Raw genomic sequence first — 25,170 nt, forward strand, 5'->3', positions numbered from 1 at the left:
ATCTAAACGCAAAATAATTAATTATTTCACTTGCTTTCATTATTTTTATTAAATAAGCAGTTTCGTTCTTGGAGAGGATAAAGATAGCAAATGTTTGTATTTTATATGATATAAACTGCCAAATATATTTTATTCTTGTAGAAATTTTGCGTTTAGGTCACCCCTCCACACTTTGATAATACATAATATATCTGGTATTGGAAGAATTTATGTATTTTTTATTAATTGATGTGGTAAATTATCTCGGATATTAGGCCATAGATCCAAATTTGGTAAAAAAGCTTTTTATTTCTTTTTTTTTTTTAGTTTTACTTTACAGTTTTACTTTTTTAGTTTTAGTTTGACATATTTTAGAATTCGCTATGCAATTCATTTTTTTTCTTAATATTATACTGCAAGTATTGTTTTAAATAAAGCATAAAATGTAAGTATAATTTTTTCTAATATATAAACAAAACGGCTTGTCGAAAGAACATTCTATCTTTTTTAACAGCACCTAATTTGATGACAATCATAATAATAAAAAGTGAAAAAAAAACATGAATTTAATATTTTATTCATTTATATTTCATTTCCCACGAAGTATTGTATACGGTGTTCTATACCATGTTGTGTGTATGAAGTATGTATAGAAAATTATATGTTTAGTTTTTTTGTTGACAGAAAAACCAAATGTCTATATACCAACAATGTATTATACACCTTAAAGGCACAATAACTGTGTAGCTCAATGTAACTAGTAGTTAGCTCATTGTCGCCTAAATAAAAGTAATATTTATTATATGGATCATTCCATGTCAACTATTGTACAGGATGGTTCAAGTTATAACAGTAGTACATCATTAAATGGTAGATAACGTTAAAAAATAAAAATTTCTTAGTACACTTACATAGCGTGGATAGCGTCCTTTCCTAGACACAATAACTCCAATTCGTCAAAAACTATACTAAACCCCGCTAAACCCAACCACTGAACACAAACATTTATTCCATCTCTTGGCCAGATAAACGTCACTCGGGTTGGTTTGGGTGTTTGGTCCAAAAGACTAGTTATTTTTTTATTTTTCTGTTGTGGTTAGAAAATAAAACAGAGAAGAATCAAACGTGAATATGACAATATCAACTTTATTTTTTTACAAAAATTAATATTTCTACCGAGCTAAAAAGCCCGATCATCTCTTTTTATGTGAAGTTATCATGATAACCTGGCATATTAGTACATATAGAGGTACATATTAATATAATATAATATAGTATGCATAAATATGCAAGCGGTTTAATACGTAGGGGAAGATGTAGAACCTGGAATCAAAATTTATGTATTTTTATAGCCATGCATTTAATGCATATGCCCGTGGTACATTAATAAGCATGTGTCAATGGTACATTAGTTCAAGAAACATCATTCGAGTATTGGAAACTTTACCTCCTCAAAATTTAACGTTGAGTTTAAAAGTGAAATTTGGTATAACAACTGGCTCACTAATAACCAATGATTTACGTTGCGTATAATTTATAAAACAATATGCAATGGTCAGTTTGTAGAGAGACCGATCAGCCGGGTCAAAAATTGTTACTTTTTTAGCAAAAGCTTTTACTTTTAGTTTATTCGAAAACAACCACAAACAAAACCACATTGATAATCAACATTCTGCTTACCTGCATTTTCATGAAATACTATTTCAATACAAATGCTGCCCAGTAAAGGCAGTACAGACATGACTCTAAGTACTACATCTTACCCTATATATTATTAGTTAAAAATTAATATTTAAATATACCTGTATTATGTTGACTTGAACAATTTAAATTAATTAACTATTTATACATTTTATGAGACTGCATATAACATATAGCTAGCTGTCTATTTAACTGCAAGTTGCCCACTGTTCGAACATGCAAATTAAATCTCAATAAATTTTTCGTGCATAGATATATTTCTTCATTTCTAATTTTAATGTTTTCCTCTTTAGAAGATTTTTTTTACGACAAAGAGTAAAAACTTATAGATTTATATAGATAATTACCCCGGACACCTGCCTAGCCGCTAGGCAGTCATTGTTGAAGTGTTTGCCTGCAGCGCTCCAATGTTTTTAAGAGTTTTCGATTCTTTATATCTGCAATTGAGCCATCAATTTTTTTAGCTAAGGGAATGAAATTTTAAAAAGACACTGTCCATAATGGTTTTGAATAGCGGCTGGTTGGGTCATCGCGATCACGTATGCATAGATATCCGTAGTTAACGATTGTATCTTTTATAACATTCCAATGTGTTGCTTAGCATGCATTTAAATATATTTTATTAAAGTCACAAGAGAATATATTAGAAAATCGTTGTAACTTTGCTATTGAACTTTGTCATACGATCCCCTTAATTGCTTGGCCTCATAAAATTTTTATAGTAAGCTATTGTTTGAGATAATTTTTCAATCAAAATTATAAAAGCACGTTTTAAAGTAACTAAGCGTTGGGGATGAGTTTTAAAAAACATTTTTTATTTAAATTATGGTTTTGGTTTGGTCAAATACTCTTTTTTATTAATACATCATCTCTCATCATAATTTAAAATAAACACGCATGTTACAAGATAATATAAAAATATAACCTATACAGTGTGTCAATTAAACTACCGGTAAATCGTAGGTAGATATTAACTGTTCAAAAAAATCATATGATTATTCAGTAATTATTTCGCATGTAAGAATCACATACTACAGAATACGTTTATATACAAAAATATATTTATTTACGACTCACATTAGAAGCCTCTAAAATTATCAGTGTTTCTCTACTATATTATGCATGTTATATGCATATAAACCTTCCTCTTGATCAAAATCCTTTTCGTAGTTTTAAAGATCTAAGCATACCTAGGGACAGACAGATAGAAAGCGACTTTGTTTTATACTATGTAGAGTTCTCTTTAGGTTGTGAAATTTAAGGTAAATTTGTATGTCCTTATTTTACAAATATGCTGTTCGTAAGGTCTGGTATTTTTTTGTACTCTGTATATTCATAAACACATATTTATTAAAGATTCAATATAATAATTAATAAAATTATGATTATTTATCTCTATTGTACTTATATTCAAATAAATTTTCTATTTCTTTTTCGATGCACATCAGTTGGTATTTAAATACACATATTTAATTTTTAATTATTACTACATATTACAGTCTAATTATTAACTAGGTATCCCTAACGATGATCATCTTTTTTTATATATTTTTTATATGACATTTTAATTAATCCACATATTATGAATTTAAATGATACATTAAAAATCTTTTAATAAAAAAAACTTTTATTATTGGTCGTAAATTCATGCCACACAACAAAACATATAATGCCTATAATCATAAAAAAAGTCTGACTAATTGGTGATATAAATAAGAAAACGGCTCATCAAAAATGATTTAACCAAAAAATATATTATTTATGTTGTTATTATGAATATCAGTGTGAATTCTCACGAATTCATCAAATTTATTTACTGTGTAAAATTAAATTTAATTAGAAATTTAATTTTCTCTGCTTTTTGGAAGAATTGAATTGTGGGAGAAAAAAAAGTTATGAATATTTCGTTATGATGATGATAAAATGAGCAAATAATAGCAGTCAGTATGTTAGGGATAAATTGTTATTTCCTGCAAATTATTATTTTTACAGATTGTTACCGTTTATTTTCAAATAAATGTTTTATATAAAAGTTGTTTATTAGCTTTTTGATTGTTTTCATTCTGATAGTACAAATTACAAATTTTATTTTACGTTTATATTTTGAAGTGTTTATAAAGCACTTCTTTTTCGTAGTCTTTCATTATGTGTGTAGAAATTTTAGCAGTTTCTATCGCTTAAGGATCCATCATCAAATCTACCTAAATCTGTAAAATATCTACTTAAAGCCATAGAAGAATCAAAAATAACATTGAAGGAGCTAATTGTGAGAATGACTAGATCCGTCCCTATGTATAAAACGGAATCCATGTAGATTAATCTTTTTCGGCTGTCATAGCCCATTTTCATCGATTTATTCGAAAAAGTTATCTTGGAATTGCTTGAAAATCTTAAATCTTTAAATTATTTACGGAAAATTGGAAATAATTGTGTAAAATTTCCTGCACAAGAATTTGACTTTATCATGACCGATTGTTTTTAGGTTTCAAAAGAATGCAGTTTTAAGAAAACTGAGGAATCACCTTTATTGAAAGTGGCTACGATAAAAGACTACCCAAGCTTTATATAACGTTATATGTAAGATTTATATAATTCGGACTGTATTGCTTTTTTGACACAGAAGATACTGCAAAAGCTGTCGACGATAAAACTATTGAAATACTAAATAAAAATGAAATATTAAATACTAGACAGGGAATGATTATGAGCCATCATAAAAATTTTCTCTCTATTATTACACCTATATAATAATAATTTTTTTTAAATATGATAGTTTGTATGTTATAACAACATATGTTTTACCATTATATGTTGGTACCACTTCAAATGTATACTGACTGCCTGTATACAGAAAATTACCGATAATATTAAAATAATTACTACCAACTGTTGAGAGCTAAATTATATTATTATCAGTATAAAATAAATGGCGACAAATTATTTGTATTAAAAAAATTAAATAATAAAATAAAAATAAAATAATTTAAAAAGCTAAATCAGATAAACTACTACTTTTTATTATAATGCGTGGACAAAATAATATCTAGATTTGTAGATTTAGGAGAACTGGTTTTTCACATCGTCAAGTCTGCTGTCACAACACCACGTAATATTCATAGAATGGTGCATTTTTGTTTTCGAGCCTTCTAATAAATTGTGTACTTTTATTTAAACCTTTGTCATTTATCATTGAAATTTGATTGATTAAAATTATCATTTTGGAAATTGCAATTGATCATAAACCAAAAAGGATATGAGGGCGTTAAACGGCCAACACATACAGTACAATTCATTAAGATTCTTATAAAAAACAGTTGATAAAAAATGAAATTAAGGTTGAAATCGGCCAAGAAATACGGATGTTATATGTTTGCCTCACTGTTTCCATAAACTACTCCATACTAGATTCTGTTTTGCTAGAAAGAGATACAAGGAAGTCTTTGATGGCTTTTAGCTTGGTTGTTTTTGTAATTTATCCTATCATTAATTTTTATGAAAACCAAGTGATTCTAAAGTTTAAATCGGCTATCAATTTTAAGAAGACAATTAAATCAAGTCATTGTATTAATCGCTTCAAAATCAACTTTACAATCAAAAATTTCAAAAATAAATGCAATAAATGATGTGGTAACACAATAATTTAAAATGTAATATAACCCATAAACATACTTGAGTCAAACCGTCAATCATGGTTACACATTGGCGTGTATGCGTTAACAGCCATTATCAGAAAATTTGACGTGGTGTAAGTTGAATGCTATACAATTATGAAGTTTATAATGCTTTGTAAAGCGTTTCTATAAATTAGGTGATATATTATTTTCCGATCATACTAAATTTCAGATCAATTACCTACTTTCTAATTAGGATAATTGCTGCAAAAAATATGTTATTAAGTACTTTCATTTTCTGTTTCATATCGCATTTTATAATTTTGTTTACTAGATAACGTCAGCGTTATATTTATAAGATAATAGTTTGTATCTGTTTTTGAGGAAAAGCCACAAAAAAATTATGACAATTAAGAAATTCAATATTAATATGTGTGACTTTATTGCTCAGCTAAAGTTCATTAAAAATACAAGTGAGCTATAGTTAAAAACAAATTTAGATCACGTTAAAATACACAGGATAGTGATTTTTTGGTTTTCCGCTTGTTCTGTGTAGATTATCCCATAAGCCTCGGAAACAGAATTTCTTATTCATCTTTTTTTTTTTGCTTATTTACAGGAAAGTTTTATTTTAACATAATTTTGAAATATTAACAAAAACTTATTACGGTTATCGCGATATCGGTTTCACAGTAAATACACATAAATTTTCAATATTATTATTCTTAGAATATTATTTTTTTTAAATTACTCTTATTTTTTTAAATTCCTATTTTTTTCTAATATAATTTTATATATAAAAATAACGCACAGTAATTTTATCCGTCAATTTAATAAAATGTAGTTTTGACATGAAGAAAGAAGAGTTTGTTGCTTATGCTTGGCTTGAATTCGTTAAAATAATAATTCTCAGTACCTTCTACCTATGGATATAATAATATTATAAATATTATAAAATATACGTTTATATACAAAATATGTCGCATACCTTTCATAAGTTGTCTGTCATCCTCTTTTTAAAATGTTTGTCAGGGGATTAGAGTTTCACGACAGAGAGCCGTCAACACAATCACCTGGTGCGATGCAATCATATTATTGTATATTTTGTGTGTGTAGGTATATTATCATAAATATATGAACGCAGTTTTGGTTTATTCCAATGAAAAATAAATTCTTATTACTTTAATTATTTTAGTGTTCATGCTTAGATTTAATATACACCAAGAGCCAAGCTCCGAGCGCGCATATGCCAATAAGGTAAGATATTACAAAAATTCGACTAAAACGCAGTGTCCTTTCTTTAATTAAATATTGAATTGATCACAGCCCACAACAAATTCGCATTTAAGACAAAAGCTATTTTGTTTTATATACAAAAAAATAAATACAAAATTACAATTTACATTATTTAAAACAATAAGATAATAAACAATATTTATATTAAGTTACAATATTGATGAATATTATTTATTTTTAAAGTGGTTCAAAACGTTACAAACACTTTTAATTTAATTTAAAATTATTATACAATAATTTAAATAAAAATACTTTTTAACAAGCTTCTATTGTACTAAAAAGTAAAAAATAATTTTTCCTAAAGGTACTCGTGCTTGACTATTTGTAAAAGCTGGAGGAGGGATTGATTTTTTCCTTTTTACCATACTAAAAGTTGTTCCTTAAAAAGTATTTTTTATCTAAATTTTTAAGTTAAATGAAATTTTAAAAAAAATCTAAAAAATCAAACCAAGATCATTTTTGCCCGAAGCAAATTGTCTTAATCTGAAATATTGATGTATGGTAATATTATTTAACACAATACTATCTTACGAGAAACTTGCGTAGTATGAGTACATCTAATGTTTCAATGGACTGTTTGTTTCTTTGTAGTGTTCATGTCTTATTTATATTCCCTTTGTTTATGTAATAAACCTATATCTTTAATTTAGCTCAAAGCTTGGAATACTTAAAAATATTGATGATAAAAAAATTTTTTGGTATAAGTGTTTATATAATGTTCAATTTATTAACAAATACCCTTGCTTCTCCCGCAGGAGTAATTTTCATTTTTTTTCGAAACAATTAATGACAGAAAGTTGTAAATTAGAAGGTAGGTAATTAGCTATAAACAGCTACCTTCGCTGGGCAACTGTTAAAGAATGTTTATGCAAAATTTGAAGTAGATTGGTTCAAGGTATCACGTTGTCTCATTCAAACATTCTCTCGTTTTTCATCCCCTTGGGAGTAGAATTTCGTATCGGATACCTGCGACATACAAATAGCACACCCTTCAAGTTTCAACCCCTACGATCAGCGGCTTAGATCGTGCGTTGATCCGCTAATCAGTCTGTCAGTCAGTCATTCAGAGCAAAGCATTTTATATGCATATAGATAACTAATTTAAATTTGTTTGAAAATAGTATTTAACTTTCAATATAAACCATATATACAAACCATAGACTTATATTTCCATACATAGAATTATATTAATAAAATAGTGTGCTATGACCATGGAAAATTAAATACTTAAATATAACTCATGCGCGGTGCGAGTATAGTATTCAACCTAGAACAATCTAGGTACATAATAAATAATATAAAATATGTATTCTTGTAAAACGTAACACAATAAATTTGAATATTTGATTGTTATTGTTATGATTATTGTAGTTATGATGTCAAAGATAAATAATATCACAATATACATATAAAATATATTTATTTACTATAAGTGAGTGAGTGCTCTTAAGAAGCCTAAAGCTACTTTTTTTATTCTAAGGTAATACCAACTTATATTGTATTATGTTATAGGTATACCGTGAATCTACACTTCAAACATTATAACATTAACAATGTTTTCAAAAATCTTCAATGTACCCTTACATGGGGATATGGGGGTATTTTTGAGATATGAAAAATTCTTTTGAACTATTTATATAACTTGAGAACGGATGGAACGATTTCCCTAATTCTATTTTTGTTGTGTTAATTATTGTCAGAAAAGGGTCTTATGAAAGAAAATATTGAAGGAAGTTGAGTGGAAAACTAGAAAATTTAAGACATTAAAAATTTAATATTAAATGCAATAAATGGTGGAAGCGCACAAAATTAATGCATTATACTACCTTGCTATGTAGGTATGTATTTATTTGCGCTCCCACCATATTTATCTTGAATGAATTGTGAACAGCTATTTGCATAATATTGAGGTATAATTTATTATTATTCATCTATTGTGAATAGGTATTTATTACAGCTATATGCGAGCGAAGGCCGAAGACTTGCTCAAGAGGTAGTAGTAAAATTTATGTTTGGCGGGCGGGCTAAGCAAAGGGTAAACTTAACGGAGATAGCGAACAGGCTTATCACAGTACAGCTAATAATTAATTGGAATTGCAGGTTAGTTAAAATTAATAATCGCTATTCAATACCTACATTTTAATAGATTGTAAGTGAAACGAAGTTCACTGGATCATCTAGGTAATGATAAATATATAAAATTTTAATTCACCTCAATATCTAGATGAATATTTTTTCTGTCTATGTATTTTCACTACTGGCATCTTAGTGATAATCACTATGAATTAGTTAATCGTAATTATTCTCATGATAAATATATTTTTGACACCTAATTAGGTATGAGGAGCTATTTAGGATTATATTTACGATCAGCTAATTTTTGCTAATGATGACCATATTGTAATCTAAATACATATTGATTAAAAAAAATTATCCAAATTTGAAAATTAGTATATTATGTGAGACAACTGATTAACTGATATTTTCTTCATTTTTACCAATCTGAACTGAAATAATCATCCCGGTGATGAAGAAGTTAGAATAAGTTTTGTCCATGCTCTAATATTTCTACTGTAGATAGATAGATACATAAACAAAGTATTTATCATTTTTCCGTGCAGTTGCAGTGGTTAATATTTAAGTACATTCATATTCTTTGCATGGTTGAATTTTGATATCATATTATATTATGAACTGAATAAAGTAAGTAGTAAATATTTGTAACTAAATAATATTTAAGATATTTTTATGTATATTATTTTTATTTATTTGTTTGCTAACATCATACTGTTTGTTTGTGCTGCAATACAAGTAGAATCATTTCTGCGAACTCTTTATCAGTAACTAGGTAATCGAACATTGCTTAACAACTTGATGCTTAATCTAGATTAAATGCATTTGGTGATAATTTTCAACTTTCTTTGTTTTAACCGAAGAAAAATGTTTCTTATTTTCATCCAATCGTAATTGGTAATAATAATTTTTAACTGTCATATTAATAGGTTTACCTGTTGTTCAGTAGCCAATCATCGTTGCATCTAAACAGTCATGTCCATACTGTACAATCTATCATTGAATAAATTCTTTAACATAAACCACCTAGAAGTACTATATAGTACTTCTATATGTACTATAATCCGTAAAATAGAGAGTTTTAGACTTTTTTGGAAAAAAAAATTCTTCTTCCAGATGCCAATTGAATTTAAATGAAAGACTTCTGTAAAATTATTGTCTCTTATTCTTTTTGTGTGTAAAATTCAGTATTTTTGTTTTTATCATAGCAGTATCAGCGTTAGAAAAAAATTCTCCGTGTAGTCATAAAACTAAATAATTTATTGATCTACTCTATTATGAAACATTATTGTTAACAAAAGTAGAATTTGTACTTTTAATAAGGTATAATAAACTTTTAATTTAATTCAAATATGTTAGACATAAAAATACTAAACAGCAAACATAATTTATGCTAAGTGATAACTTAATAACTAAACTTAAGTTTGTATATTTAATTTAATTATGTCATAATGTAAAACGATGCCAAGGAGACAAATAAACAAAAGGTATTGGAACAAAAAATGATCGTAGTGGAGATATCTCCCCGTAAATCACTTTTAACAATTTTTACGTTACCTAAGACAAAAGTCTTTGATTTAGGGCATTTTAAAATAGGTATTCGGGTCCTGAAAAATAATATTTTAAAACTATACGTAAAATTGTAAAATCGATTAACGCTAAAACAATTCCTCTATGACTATAGATTCTATAAACAATATTGGTCACTTCTCTCTACTGCATCGTTTTAACTTGGTTCCAAATGAGTATCAAAGCGGGATAGTTTTAGTAGTAGCTATGTGACGGGCTATTTTCAAACAATGGCAAAAACATTTGTTTATTGAATTGCGACTACTATGCGGTATTTAAAGGAGTGAGTATCTACAATCCAAGTTTTGATACAAGTTATTATTCTCAAAAAATTGGTAATGGATTTTAAAATAATAAAGCAATAAAATTAAAATATCGAAACAGACAAAGCTTTGATATGTATTTTATCAGTTCTTTCTGCAAATGTTTTTTATTTATCCGTAAAATAGTATATTGAAAAATAAGAAAAGTTCTAAAACAAAAACTAAGTAATAACTAGAGAAATGATTTTTTTTAATTTTAGTTTTTTCTACGAAGTGATAAAAACACAATTTTGAACGGTAGCGTAAAAATATTTCACCTAACAATAGAGAAATCAATTGAAACATTCCATTTAAGACTAAAGAATTACAAAATTGGCACGAATTATAAATATGTATGCTTAAAAGAAATGTGAAATATCCTTTGACATCTATGTAAAGAAAAGATGTTCATTCTTGCATTACCATGTTAAGACTGCTAGAAGATTGCATAAAAGACTACTAAAATTGCTTGCAAAGCTACGATTTATTCATTTATTTGTACGTAATATCCGGAATAAAAATCGCTCAAAATTATTTTGCCATTGTTTATTCAAATGTCTTTCAGCGACGACGAATTGTCTTTCAATTTTTCTGTATACAGTGTTTTGTAAATCATTTCTAATACATCATCAATGTGTGTAGGAGAGTACATATTCATTTAGCAATGTGTTTAAGAAAGATAATTTTAGATGCCTACTCACATGCAGTACAATGGTAGCATGCAAACACCAGACATCTAATAGTATCTTTCTTAAACACATTGATTAATCTATATGTACTTTCTAATTAAATATTTAAAAATCGCACATTTTAAAAGATATCAATCGTGTTTACTACGTAATTTTACTCTATATATAGAGGTAAAACATTAATATATCTTCACAATTCAACGTTTTTGTTACGAAATTATTTAAATAATAAACGAATCTGTTATTTTTTGCTCTTTGCAATAAATAAAAATTGAATCGTAAATTAACTTTGTAACCGAATCGTTCTTTATATATGTATAGTGTTGAGCTATTGTTTCTGATTATTCAATATTAATCATTTTTTACCCATACATTTATATTATGATTGCTACTGTATAGACTGTGAAATCAAAGACTTATAAGATTATAGAGTTTATTGTTTCACGAAATACTTAATTGTATTTTGTATTTACAATTTTTTTTGTGTAGGTGGTAGCCATTTATTATCAGTTTCAAAGAAATTCATAAAATATCAATTTCGATTCGGTTACAACAAAACAAATAATTCATTGGTTATTACCAGAAAGACAGAAATTATTTTGATACAACATTCAATTACGAAGTTATTGATCTGCTTTCTAAAGATTAAACTGCCTACGGAAGTGAAAACTTAAAACTTACGAATAACTGTGTTTTTTTTAAAATTAATTATAGTATAAATAATTAAAATTTCAAATTTGTAAATTGAAATTATTAAAGTGTGTAAAAGCTATTCTAAATAATAAAAAAGAAGCAACAACACACATTGTTTTCAAGCGATCGCAAATCCTAGAATTTAGTGTGCTCAATGTTGTTTAACTTCAATGATCGGGCTAGAACTGTAGTTTTCAATGTGGTTAGTATGTAGTGTCCGACCGAAGCATTGGCTTCGGCTTCGGCCACCTTCGGCCAAAAAAACCACCTTCGGTCAAACATTCAGCTTCTGCCTGAATTCAGGCCGAAGCCGAAACTTTGGCCGAAAGTTCTTAGCAAACGTCGGAATCGAACGAATTGTTCTAAATGTTATTATTTTGAAATAAATTTCAAGGTAATTCTTTTAATCATCTTTAGATTGACTTCTAGATCAACTTCTCAAGATCATAACCTCTAAAACAACTTCTAGAGATCAACTTTAATATTAAAGTTTTAAAATCATGTTTTTATAACTTCAGCTTCGGCTCGGCTTCGGCTTCGGCCGAAGGTTGTGGCGATAGTCGATTAATCGGCTTCGGCTTCGGCCAAAAATCGACATCGTCGACAAGTCGGACACTATTAGTATGGTTATTTGGAAAGTTAAGCTTCTTCTTATTTGTCGATTTTTGTCTTTTCGCCTCACCTTCTGTTTCTCATGGCAAACATATCCTATTGTAAATTATTTAGAAAGTTCTTTTGGGAGTGTGGGAGTGCATCTGCTTATTTTCACAAAGAAACCTACCATCTAACCATTTTTTTACAGTGGAGTAATCATCTAACCACGACATTTGCCTTTCTTGTCTTTTATCTCTGTTAAGTGACTGCTGGATGGCGTTTAATTTCCTGTTCTTCAATTGCTGACTTGTATGAAACAAATCTCAATTTAGTCACAACTCTACTTTGTAAGTCGATGAAAAATTAAAAAAATTACTGATTGCTTCTATTATTTCATCACTTTTGCTTGCTCTTATACCTGCTTCTCTTTATGCCATACCCGTCTGTGTACTCACAAGTTAGTTTTAACGGATTAATTTTGTATTTGCTATATTTGAATGGTCATAAATGATGCCTGACGACATCAGTGAACAAAAGGGCGCTATATTAAACTCATGTAAAATATAATATACACATATGCATATACATATTTACCGTCCAGACATACATATATAAATGTGTTGCACGAGTGTTGATATAATATTATAGTTATTTTCCAGTTCATGCTATTTATACAGATGGCGACACTATAATATAAAGTGTAACGGCGGCAGCACTGAATATTTCTTCTCTATATTTTAATAATGTTTTACCTTTTACTATTATTATTATTATGATTATGTTGTTTGCTGGTATTCAATATAGACCATATTGTTAATCATGTTAGTGGTGTCAAGTGTTAACCAAGTGTCATTTCTATAAATGGAAGAGAAAGTACCGCGACAGGATTTTAATACCCGATTAGTTTTCATATGCGGTTTTAAAGCTACACGGTAAGAAATGCATGGCGTTTACTACAATGCTGGTATGGTATAAAGACAGATACATATAGTATCTATGTTAGTATAATTAATATAACGAAATTGAATAAGGCTATCCACAAAAATTATTGTTGGTATCGCCAATCAGTATGGACTTGACGTCCATATTGCATTGACTCATCCGCCATAACTATTGCTAATGAACTATAACCTCAATACAGTTAACAGTGTGGTATTCCACAACAAATTTCTTATTTTTAAAAGCTGTTATATTTTCAAAAATTGTGTAAGATGAACTTAAAATTTTAATATTGTGGGTTGAACTTAACTGAAAAATAAAGAGAGACTTTTAAAATGAACTTATGAAATTCAGATCCATTCTTGTTAAAATATTTGAGCACCTTTTTTGTTATATATTATAGAATTAAATTTGACAGGAGTCCCCTGAAAGAAGAATCATTTAAATGTAAAAGCTTAAAAGGAGAAATATTTAAAAATGTTTTATTTTATTATTTTAACGACATTCTAGAAAAATTCTAAAATTATAGAAAAATTTTCAATAGCTGAACTATTTATAGGTTTTAATGAAGTAGGAAAATTGTGCGGTAGATATATTTTTTCATTTTTGTCGAAGGTCGATATTCAATTAACACGAAAGGTTCAATTTACACTTTAAAGTTTTTTAATGATTAATTAAAAAATAAATATTTAAACATTAAAAAAATTAATGAATAAATAATACAAATAAAATTTTACAACAACAAAAGAAAATAATGCACCGAAACCTCAATTATTTTAAAACAAAAAAAAAAATAAATAAATAATGCACATAATTATTTAAATTAATAAATTAAAAACAAGCGTGTTAATTTTCGGAACTTTTTAAAAAATTATGATTGAAATAAATTATTTATATAAAAGTAAAAATAACGGCTATATAAAAATATTATTAAAAAAAAAACAATAAAATACACGGTCACTTCATTTTTGATAAGAAAAAAATCTCTGACGCAAACATCTAATTACCTAAACTATAATTATTTTTTATAATATTTTATTTTTTATTTTTATATGCTTTTAACTTTTTTTTTTCTAATTTTGTTATATCAATCATTTTCATATCGGGATGCTCAGATACCTAAGTCTAAAAATTTATGAAGAGGTTAATTTATATCAAAAAATAATCAATTTTCGCAGCTTTTTACACTAAGCTCGTCTCTACAGCACCTCCAAATTGAGGTAGAAGGTCCTTAAAAATAACTCACTTCTGAGATAGATATTCATCTCAGAAGTGAGTTATTTTAATGGAATGTCTTTTGGTAGTGAAAGATATTTAATAATAAATAATAAGCATTTAATTGGGAGGATTTTTCTAATAAAAAATTCTATTGGGATGTATTCCGTTCAACTGTTATTAGGAATATGTGATCTTTTCTTCTCCAAATCACCATATACTAAGTATAAGTATCCACACTAAGTGAAAATAAGTGGAGGAACAAATAACGAAATTGATGGAAATAGAATAAGAAAATATATACGTTTGAGTATTTCTTTGACTAATTGTAAGAGATATGGACAAGGGCAGATAGTATGTATTATTGTATGGCTTAGCGTTGTATTAATTGAAATGCAAGAAAGTTTTTTATTGATTGAGACCATTTTTTATTATACAACAAAGTACATTTTGTCGAATTCAAGGTAGGTATATAATGAAATTTCATTTTTAAATATATGAAATCATGAACATAACGCAACGAGCCTAATTTTTTTTTTGCGAACTAATTTTAAATTTAAATTCAAAATAACGTATAAATTCATATTTATTTTTTATAAATTTACATTTTGTAAATGGTTACATTCAACATTAGCATCGTATCAAATATAAATCCTATCTAGGGCGGCAACTCTTACCATGATTGGTGGTACACCGATAACTATTTTATTTTTTTCGCTGTTTTTATTTTCAATCCAAAAGTTTTTTGAATCAACCTGGGGCTCCACACAGGAGCCTTGCATCAAAAACTTTATTCCGGTACCCCTTCTATTCTTTTCTTAGCCCTCGTAAATCTACTTTGGGCTCCACATGGGAATCTTTTTATGAATTTTTGGTGAAAACACCTAGCCTACTTTTCCTTCCAGGAAACTATTACTTCAACAAAATTGTATTGTAAAATATAATCCTTTATAAATAAGCATAACAAAAATTATCATCAAAAACTATTTTTATACCCTATATAATCCAAAATGATTTGTTAGATAAATGATAAATTTGATTTAATTTATATTTCCCTCTAAAATTCACTGTCTAAAAAGAAATAAAAATTGTTTCACCGGAAAATTATCTAATCAAAAATTTATGTTGCATAAAATAAAATCAATTCCCCCAATAATTTCCACATAAATAAAAACAACTAAAAAGTACTATACTAGACTAGTAACAAACAAGATGTCATTTATATATAAATACAAATATCCAAAATCAAATCATATAAGCTGTGATTACTTACACTGAAACAACCACTCATTGTATTTATTTGAGGGTGTTTTAGTGAACCCTTAATCGAATTTTGACAAACAATTATATTATAAATAAACCTACTTGTAAGATCAACTTCCACTTTGGTACAAGATATGCTATATAAATATTACATCGAATATATTACACATATATCGTACAAGCTTAACAAATTCAATTAGTCATGTATAGCTCGTTCTATGTGCATGCTATGGATAGGGTGATCCCTTACTAAAAATATTATCCCTTGTGTGATAGCAATAAAACTAATCACTTAGGTTATTTATAGGAGTTTAAGTATCTGCTCATAATTGTAATATGCGTATATATGTAGAAAATTTTCGATTATTTTTTCCTTTCAGGTTTTTTTTTTCCTTTTAAGTTTGTTTTTAATTGAATTATAATACAAATTTTTCAATAGAGACAATTGAATGAATTTTATTGTTTCGATTAAGTTTGGAAAATATTGTAGGCGTTATATATTAATTCGGCGTAAGGCGTTAAAAAGAACAATTGGGTTTTATCAATGATTATAAAAAAACATGAAATTCAACGCTCGCCCCAAATAACTTTAGATCTAATGCGAATACCACATCATGTGCTACAATGTATTCGCACCGTGCATGAGTTTTATTACAGGAGTTTCCATTGTAATGACACGTTACTTTAGTATTATAATTTATGGGCAAATATAAGTCTATGGTTCAATACTATTTTCTGAGAAATGTAAATAAGTTATTATTTTTTTACTTAAATTTATGTATACATAAATATTATTAATATCTAATGCAGCAAGTTTAATTAATTTTTCATTATTAAATAATTTTTATTTGATAGTTATTATACCAATTATATGTAAACAATTGAAAATTAGCCTTTTTTTAAATAAAATGCGTGCGTTATTGCCTATTTCTTCCACCTACATTGCACAGAACGAATATTAAAACAACGTGAAAACGGTAGGCTGAATTTGGCATATAAAAACAATTGTTTAAATTTATAGCTGATTTTTTTATGTATGCATGACTTTTGTATCACTTGCACAAAGATGAAAATCGCATAAAACTTAAATGGAAAATAAATTTAATATCTTGACCCTGCAATAGGCTGGTAAATATATAAGCTTATGTTAAATTGTAGCTAATTATGGAGTATATAATGAACATCAGTTAATTTAATTGGAAACTTTTCAAGAATTTTTTTTCGAAACGACTATACATCGTCTAGCGAAACAAATATTTCAATGGCATGAATTGATTGAATATTAATTCTATTAATATCGAGATCAAATTCTGTGCCATGTCTAACTAACGAATACTGAGTATTTAATTGTTTGCTTGTTTTTATTAGGTGGAGAGTTAAACCACAGGAACACGCCTATAAGAAACTTTGAAAATATATATTTGTATGGATTGCATTTATGACTTACATTGAAAATATAATATTATTGTCTCACAAATTAAAATAAATAATTATGATACTTAACATTTGAAAAATAATATTTGTACAATTTGATTTCCTATTTTCACAATTTTTAATGCATTAAGTTTAATTAATTAGTGTTTTTCAATAAATTTAGTTTGACATTTACTATAACATTAACATGTGAAGAATTGCAAATTAGTCATAACAGCCTCCTTTAACGCCAATATTTTTCACTGGAAGCGCTGGCATCGATTTTATTGTCCCTACTATGACTACGTACACAACGAATACCGTATGTGAACTGCTCATATACCGAACAGTAAGTTTATTTACAGTTATCTCTTGGTAAATTTTGTTTTTTGCAATATTGTTATTTACCTAATGACAAATAGCATTTTCTCTAACTTATAGCATTTTTTGTATATAAAATTACACTTGTTACCCTTGAATCAGAATGATTATTTCCCAATAATAAAAATTCTCACGAATTCAAACAATAAGGACAATCATTTTAGGATTCCATTCAGCAACAATATATATCGACAAATTATGATGATTTCCCCAAAAAAAAAATAATAAAAAAATAAATATCAATTTTCATAGTTGTCAAATAGTAAATTGTTACAACAAAATAATATCAAAAAGATAAAGTTTTTCCCACAATATTATATAATCGGTATCTATATATTTTTGGGTAAAAATTATTAATTGAAAATTCAATATCTTCATTGGTATAATAATAATAATAATAATAATAGTAACACTTGTTCAATTATTTGTTACATAGTTGGTAATAATAATAATCGAACTTACATAACATAATCAAACAACTCTGCCACCCTCTCTCACAAAATAATTATTGATTTCAAATGTCACCCTAATAAACATAACACGAATTGTGAGTATAACATTGTAGTGTCATAAATCCCTTGAAACCAAACTCAACAAAATCACTTTGCCAATAAAATTGATATTACTAACACAAATTGTGTAGTATTATTTGAATTGTATTCAATAATTGGAATATAAAGATATATCGAATAATTTTGGATAATGTATATCTGTGAACTGTATTCAGGTTGTTGTCTGGTAGTGGGAATAGTGTCAGAAATTGTAATTTTTATTTATACGTCCTTGTCACACGTTATCGTTCTGATTTGTTTGCAAGCTTCGAGGTACATCCAAAAAAAGTGCATGACGACAAAAAAAACGACACCAAAAACCGACATGTAGGAGGTTACCTACAAAATGATGACTTTTTCAATCGATTCAGGTACCCATTAATTTTGAGGAAATTTAAAAATATTTTTATAATTTGTCAATTTGTATTTTTTATCAAAATTTTATCTTTAATCCTTCAAAAAATAGAGTCGTGAAAGTCAGCAGAAGTTAAACATAACAGAGATTTCAAGTAAGTACAAAAAATATCCTGATCGAATCAAAAGTAATGTACGCACATATCGGCTTGACCACTAAATCAAAAGTATCTCTTTTTTAATCTATAATACAATTATTTCATACGCAGTTAAAACTTAAAGTAGCATAAAATTAAACTATTTAAAGAATCAAGTAAGTATTTATTTTCAGAAAAATATATTGTAAATAAAAAAGTTAGCGCTACATTTATAATGTACCAAGGCACGAAAGGAATATAGTTCCTACCGGGTGTTACATGACACCTTTTATTTTTTTTTTTAATTCTAGAAAAACAATAACCTTCAGATATTTTTAAATCATTGTTCATTGATTCATTGAACACTAATGTATTTGTTCTGAGTTAAAAAACAAACAAAACACCAAAAAAAAAACAAAATTATTTACCGTTTCATCATTTATATATAATAACGAAAAGTAAATCGGTTTTATTGTTGAAAGAAAAACGGCAATAGTTGTAGTATTGGTGGTTGAAGAGAAATATCCATATTAACAAAAGTTAGTAATAAAACATTTTTTGACTATAAGCATGTATTTGGTTTATTACAAAATTGGAAGAACTTAAGTATAAGGATTAAAATTCAGCAGCAACAAAATTGTAAAAGGTGAAGTTTTGTTTGGGTAGAAATTCATAAGGATATTGTTGATATAATTATTTAAAAAAAAAAAGATATTGAGAACATTTTGCAGTAAAAATCGAAAAATCAGGCGTCTTTAATAGATTTAATTATAATAAAACGCACCATAGTTGATAGCAACCCTTTTTCATGTCAAAATTTTGTAAAATCCGTTTTTATTTTCTATATGATTGTAGGTAGAAGTAGCTATAAAAACCAATTGCAGTACCTAAAATTTTAATTTTTTGAATAAAAACTTTTGTTTTTGTTTGCCTTTTTGTTAATTTTTATGCATTATCTAATAATTTTTTGCGGTTTCTATACAACTGCAACATTTGTGAATAATGCTATCAATATTCAAGGCTGTTTAACGGCGCGACACATGGTAATATAAAAATTTAAATAAAAGTGATAAAGAATTAAATAAATAAAAGTAACAATCAAACCACAAAAGAATTGTATACAAAGAAAGCAAAAAACTTCACAAACCTTCCAGTTTTAGTAATAATCATTTCCGTTCCTAAATCATGAAATTTGTCCCATAAATCTTTTGTCTCCAAATGGCATTCAGTACTTAATAACTCCTCACAATTACATCGGACTTTAACTTTTGAATGATGTTTACTGCTGCTACCGTGTCCACTTGGTCCACCATTACCCCCTCCATTATTATTTGTACCGGTTGTACTACTACCCGAAGATGATGAAGTCGAACCATTTGTAACACTTCCAGATTTTTCATTATCGGTTAGTGATAATTCCGGACTATCATCACGTTCCGTAACATCGGGTACATCTGAACCACATTCAGAATTCATGGCAGGTGAACGTCGCAATGCATTACCATTGTGCATTGAATTGTTATTGTTATTATGTAATAAATGATGATTTGCCTTATAAATTTTACCGGTTCGATGGTGTAATTTATAAGGTAATGACGTTTCACTGTATGTATTTATTGTTTCACTATCTGAACATTCTTCGACATCAACTTCTATGTCATCATCGTCATCGTCGTTTTCAATTTTACATGATGCTGGTTCAATTATCATGCCTGGTGAACTTTGTCGGGATAATGAATCTGCAAAAAAATTAAAAACAAATTCAATTTATTAATACCATTTTATAACTTAAAACTGATCGGAACGTTGCGGAAATAAAATTTCGAATTGGATACAGATATAAAATTACACAGCTATTTTCCGAAAATATCTGAAACTTTAAATAGGATTTGATTACGGTTTCGGACAGATTTTTATTTCGAATATCCAATAGTTTTGGTCGTGGTTACGGAGCTCCATAACATTCCTACTGGACTTAAAGTTAAAAGTTGTTAATCATTTCCCCATATATTTTTATTTTAACGAAAATTTTAATAATCTATACTACTATAATAAAGCTAAAGTGTTTTTTTTTATTTGTTAAATGCGTTAATCTTTGAAACAACCAGTCAGATTCGAACAAAAATTTTGGACATGATAGCCAGATTTATTTGGGATAACATGAGTTGTATTTTATTTTCAAAAACATTAGATAATCTTACGAAAATTGCCATAACCCAAGCCGAACATTTGTCCAAAAATTTACCCATATTAAAATCATTATAATAGATAAACTCAAAAACTACATAACCGTTTAAAAAAATTGTTTCACTTATCGGCAGGGTGCATTGTAGCTGGAGAAGACAGGTAAATCGACCGTAGTGCTGTTAACTTATATTTGCTATAAACCATGCGTTTTTTTCATAAAATATGATACTTTGAACTGTTTACATGTAATTGATAAAGAAATGTCAAATAAAAATTATTGAAAAATAGCAATTAATCTTGTTACATTAAAAATTGTGAAAATAAAAGACGAAATTGCATAAATATCAAATATTTAAAATGTAAATTAACCTTATTACTTATTTAAATTTGTTAGAAAATAGTATTAAATTTTAAATGTAAAACATATATACAACTATATTAATAAAGTAAGTATGGTAACTCCCTGAATAAAACTCATGCACGGAGCCATTATAAAGCTGCATTATCAGCGAATATCATATTTATATTTTACTATACATTTTCTTTTCAAAAAAGTTTTGCTCCGCATCGAGAAATTAAAACACCAAGGATAAGTAAGAGTAAGAGAAGTGAACGCTATGTCGCACTAGTCTTTGTTTAAAATAATTATTTTAATTTGTAAAAATATAAAGTAAAATAAATAATAGAAGAAGAATATAATAAAACACAATATGGTTGATTACTATAATGGTTACAATAAATCCTTATTTGAAACAGTAAAATCGGGTGCTAATCCAAAGATATTTCAGAATCTAACATGTAAATCCAATTATTATATTTAAATCCGAATTTTCTATGTGTAAGATAGGTATTTGTTAACAAAAGTACTTTAACAAAATGCTGCTATAACAAAAGCGCCTTTTCTCGTAGGTAAGTATTTTAATACCTGACACATATTATTATACAGATCATATAAGTATAATTTCATTTCTATTCTAATTTTCCATACATCGCCATTTTTTTCATTTTGATAACAGCTATTTAGAGTCAAGTTATTTAATTTTCATGCGCATGTCTCATTTTGTTATGTAAACTTTAAAAGCATGCTTTGCGAAAAACTTACTATATTTCGGAATCTACTAAAAAAAGATAGTGTTTCTCATTTAAGATTTTAAAGTTAACAGCTGTCTCGCTCAGGGTAAAGTAGAAGGGGCTCTTCTTTCATTTAATTCGATAATTTTTTCGTTCATTAAAGTCTTTTTCATGCGGTATTCAAACGGTTCCACTAACACCTTTTTATTAGGTTGGTTGTAATAAAATACATCTATGTAATAGAATCCTTGAACTTGAATTTCACACACTTTAAAGCCTCGGATTGAATTGGAACAACACAAACTTATCAAGGACCGATAAAATTACAATAATTTAATAAGTTTATACGGCTATCCCAATCAGTATCTTCAGGATTAACGACTTACAAAAAAGTCTATGATGGTGGAAGCGCAGATAACAATCCATAATTTAAATAAGTAATTGTTTAAAAACTAAAAAACATGCGTTAAGTAGAGAGATGATAGTTTAAAAAAAAAATTAATATCCAAATATGAATAATCAACAGATATTATGGGTCAGGCATTAGATGTTTGTATGTATAAGCTATATTAATTAAATGTGTAATATATCAATTTGTGTATATATATTATATATATAGTAGTTTGAGATTGGTAATTTGAGATGCATCAACTAGGATTATAAAATGTTATTCGGTTTGGAACGGTTTTAGACACATAAATACTACTAGGAGATAGAGATATACATATTATAATAGGTAGAGATATGTACAGAAAGAGAACGTTTTTAAATACTATGGTATTAATGTTAAATCCATCAAATTTTGTTTTGTAATTTCAATTATATATTTTCAACTAGGTATATGATTCTCAACACCTATTTTCATAATTTTCCTCATTCTTCTCGCGTAATGCGTGTATCAAACATTCTTATTCGCAACGGGCATGGGTTTTATTTCAGGAGTTTCCATAGTAACGACACATTTTATTACTTTAATTTTTAACCGATGTATACATAAGTCTAAAGTTTGTATAAATGGTAGTCAATGAAAATTTAATACAGTTTTCTAACAAATATAATCAATATTTCGTCTTTTATTTTCACAATTTCTAATGCAACAAGTTTAATTAGTTTTATCAATTTTTATTTGACATTTTTTTATTAAATTACATGTAAACAATTGAAAAATAATTGGAATGATGAACAAATTATTCAGGTGAAAAATTCCCACTGCATGTACAGAAATCCAAGTTGATTTTGAAAAAGTACGCAAAATATGAATGCTTTATATTCATAATTAAACAAAGAAGAAGATACTTTAAAATGTGACGTCATTGGTTAGTATCGCCATAGAGATTACATACAAAACTCTGTTTTGCAAGAAAGAGACGGACAACAATCTTTGAATGCTAATATTTTCTTCGTTTTTTAATCAATCTTGATTTAAGTTACAAATTTTCTTATGGTATCATGTTTACTTTTACATTTTTGTAGGTAATGTGGCAAAGATATTAGTCATCAACCCAACGGTCATATTTTATATAAACGTGTGATTTGTTGCGAATTTCATTACAGAGTAGCGCTGCGATCGATTCAGTTGTCCTCTCCACCCACTTTGAACACAACGAATACTTAATTTTTTTTTATCAAATTTTTTTAATTCAAATATTAGGTAATAAGCCACATCAACTAATACAGGAAATAGTTCATTGTAAATCAAAAATTGGCATGAAATAAAATATATTTTCCTTCGTTACGTAAATTGCTTCCCTCCCGTTACTGCTATTTTAAGAAGACAAATTTAACACTTCTTCTAAAAATTCTCTAGATTTAAAACTAAACTACAGGTTCTTTAAAGATTATTAACACGTATTATACCTAATATAAAAATATTTTTCAATGCACTTAACGCCCGTTTTATACTATAAAGCACATCCAAAGCATTTTCGAAAGAAAGATCTCAAAGGTGTGAGTTTTCGCGAGAAACATTTGTTTATAGCAAGTTAAATAAATCCAATTTGAAAAATTTCGCAACACTATATATTTCAGTGGCTTATGTTACAAAAACATTTTACCAGTGTTAAATTTTTAATAGTTCTTAATTTTGATAGGATCGAAAATTTATGTTAGAAAATTAAATTCGTTGAATTTTTTAAACAAATTTAATTTAAGTACGTTGTATTTTACCTTTATGATAACAAATTATTGGGGAAAGCTTTTTCTAATTTGCAATGGAAAGTCGAAATCCTTGAAATAATTAATTACGGATTAGAAGCCTTTTCTTTTGGTACATCTTTTAATTTTTATGATTACCTTACTAAGTTGATAAATTTTAACTTGATAAAAATTTATAAAACCCGCATAGCTTTTATCATAGAAATAGGTATAACAACACAAATTTCATAAATTTACTCACGATATCCTACATTTTCCTATGTGTATGGCTAGGACTTTTTGAAAAATTGATTCTTTTTAAATTTGTTGAGGCTCATGTCTGGTTTATGAATTTTAGAACTAGAAATCGGTGTGATACATAAAAAAAGCTAGTTTTTAAACCTAACAACATCTAAGAATAAATACCATAAAAATTTTGTTATGAGACTTACGTATTGTGTCTGATGGCGTCGGTGAAGCAGTTGTTGTTAATGCTGCTCGACATGTTTGTGCTGGCACCGCGACGCGAGCTGTAGCATCACGCGCCATAATGGCTGCTATAGAAAAGTCCGTCGCACGAGTTTTCGCCGTCGGTACGACTAAACCAACAGATCGATCTTCATGCATTGTTCCTAATAACATCATTCGCGTTATGTCCTCAAATCAAACCAAAATAAAATCACAAAATAAATAAAACACAAAATAAATTAGTCACAAAAAACACAAAAAAGGCATTAAAAGAAAATTAAGAATTAAATTCGAAGGTGTAGTACATTTTTTTATAATTATTCACATGAAAATAATTATCACAATAATTTTCATTTCTTGCACTGTAGAATACTTTTTTTTTTGTTCTTTCACGAAAATTCCGCACTTTTATTTAATGTTTATTCGGTTAAATTTAACCGGATACTTTTCACACTGGCAGTATATTGTACACATTACATAAGAATAAAGTTTACTATTCGAAATTTCCAAATGAGTTTTTCCGAAAAGAATTAATTAATCGTCACATAAAT

At 27.5% G+C, this 25,170-nt stretch overlaps 1 protein-coding gene across 1 annotated transcript in view; it reads right to left on the reverse strand.

Annotated features, from left to right (window-relative positions):
* Positions 1-24,852, reverse strand: part of LOC123301576 (T-box protein H15-like) — a 105,229-nt gene extending 80,377 nt beyond the window's left edge. Inside the window, exons 1-2 of the mRNA XM_044884394.1 lie at positions 24,604-24,852; positions 19,908-20,499 (exon numbers count right to left, since the gene is read on the reverse strand). Coding sequence (XP_044740329.1) covers positions 19,908-20,499; positions 24,604-24,796 — 785 coding nt within the window. The 5' untranslated portion in view covers positions 24,797-24,852. The remainder of the gene's footprint in view (positions 1-19,907; positions 20,500-24,603) is intronic.
* Positions 24,853-25,170: the final 318 nt, after the last annotated feature.

This window comes from Chrysoperla carnea, chromosome 1 (genome assembly GCF_905475395.1).
Source record: "Chrysoperla carnea chromosome 1, inChrCarn1.1, whole genome shotgun sequence".
Lineage (NCBI taxonomy): Eukaryota > Metazoa > Arthropoda > Insecta > Neuroptera > Chrysopidae > Chrysoperla > Chrysoperla carnea.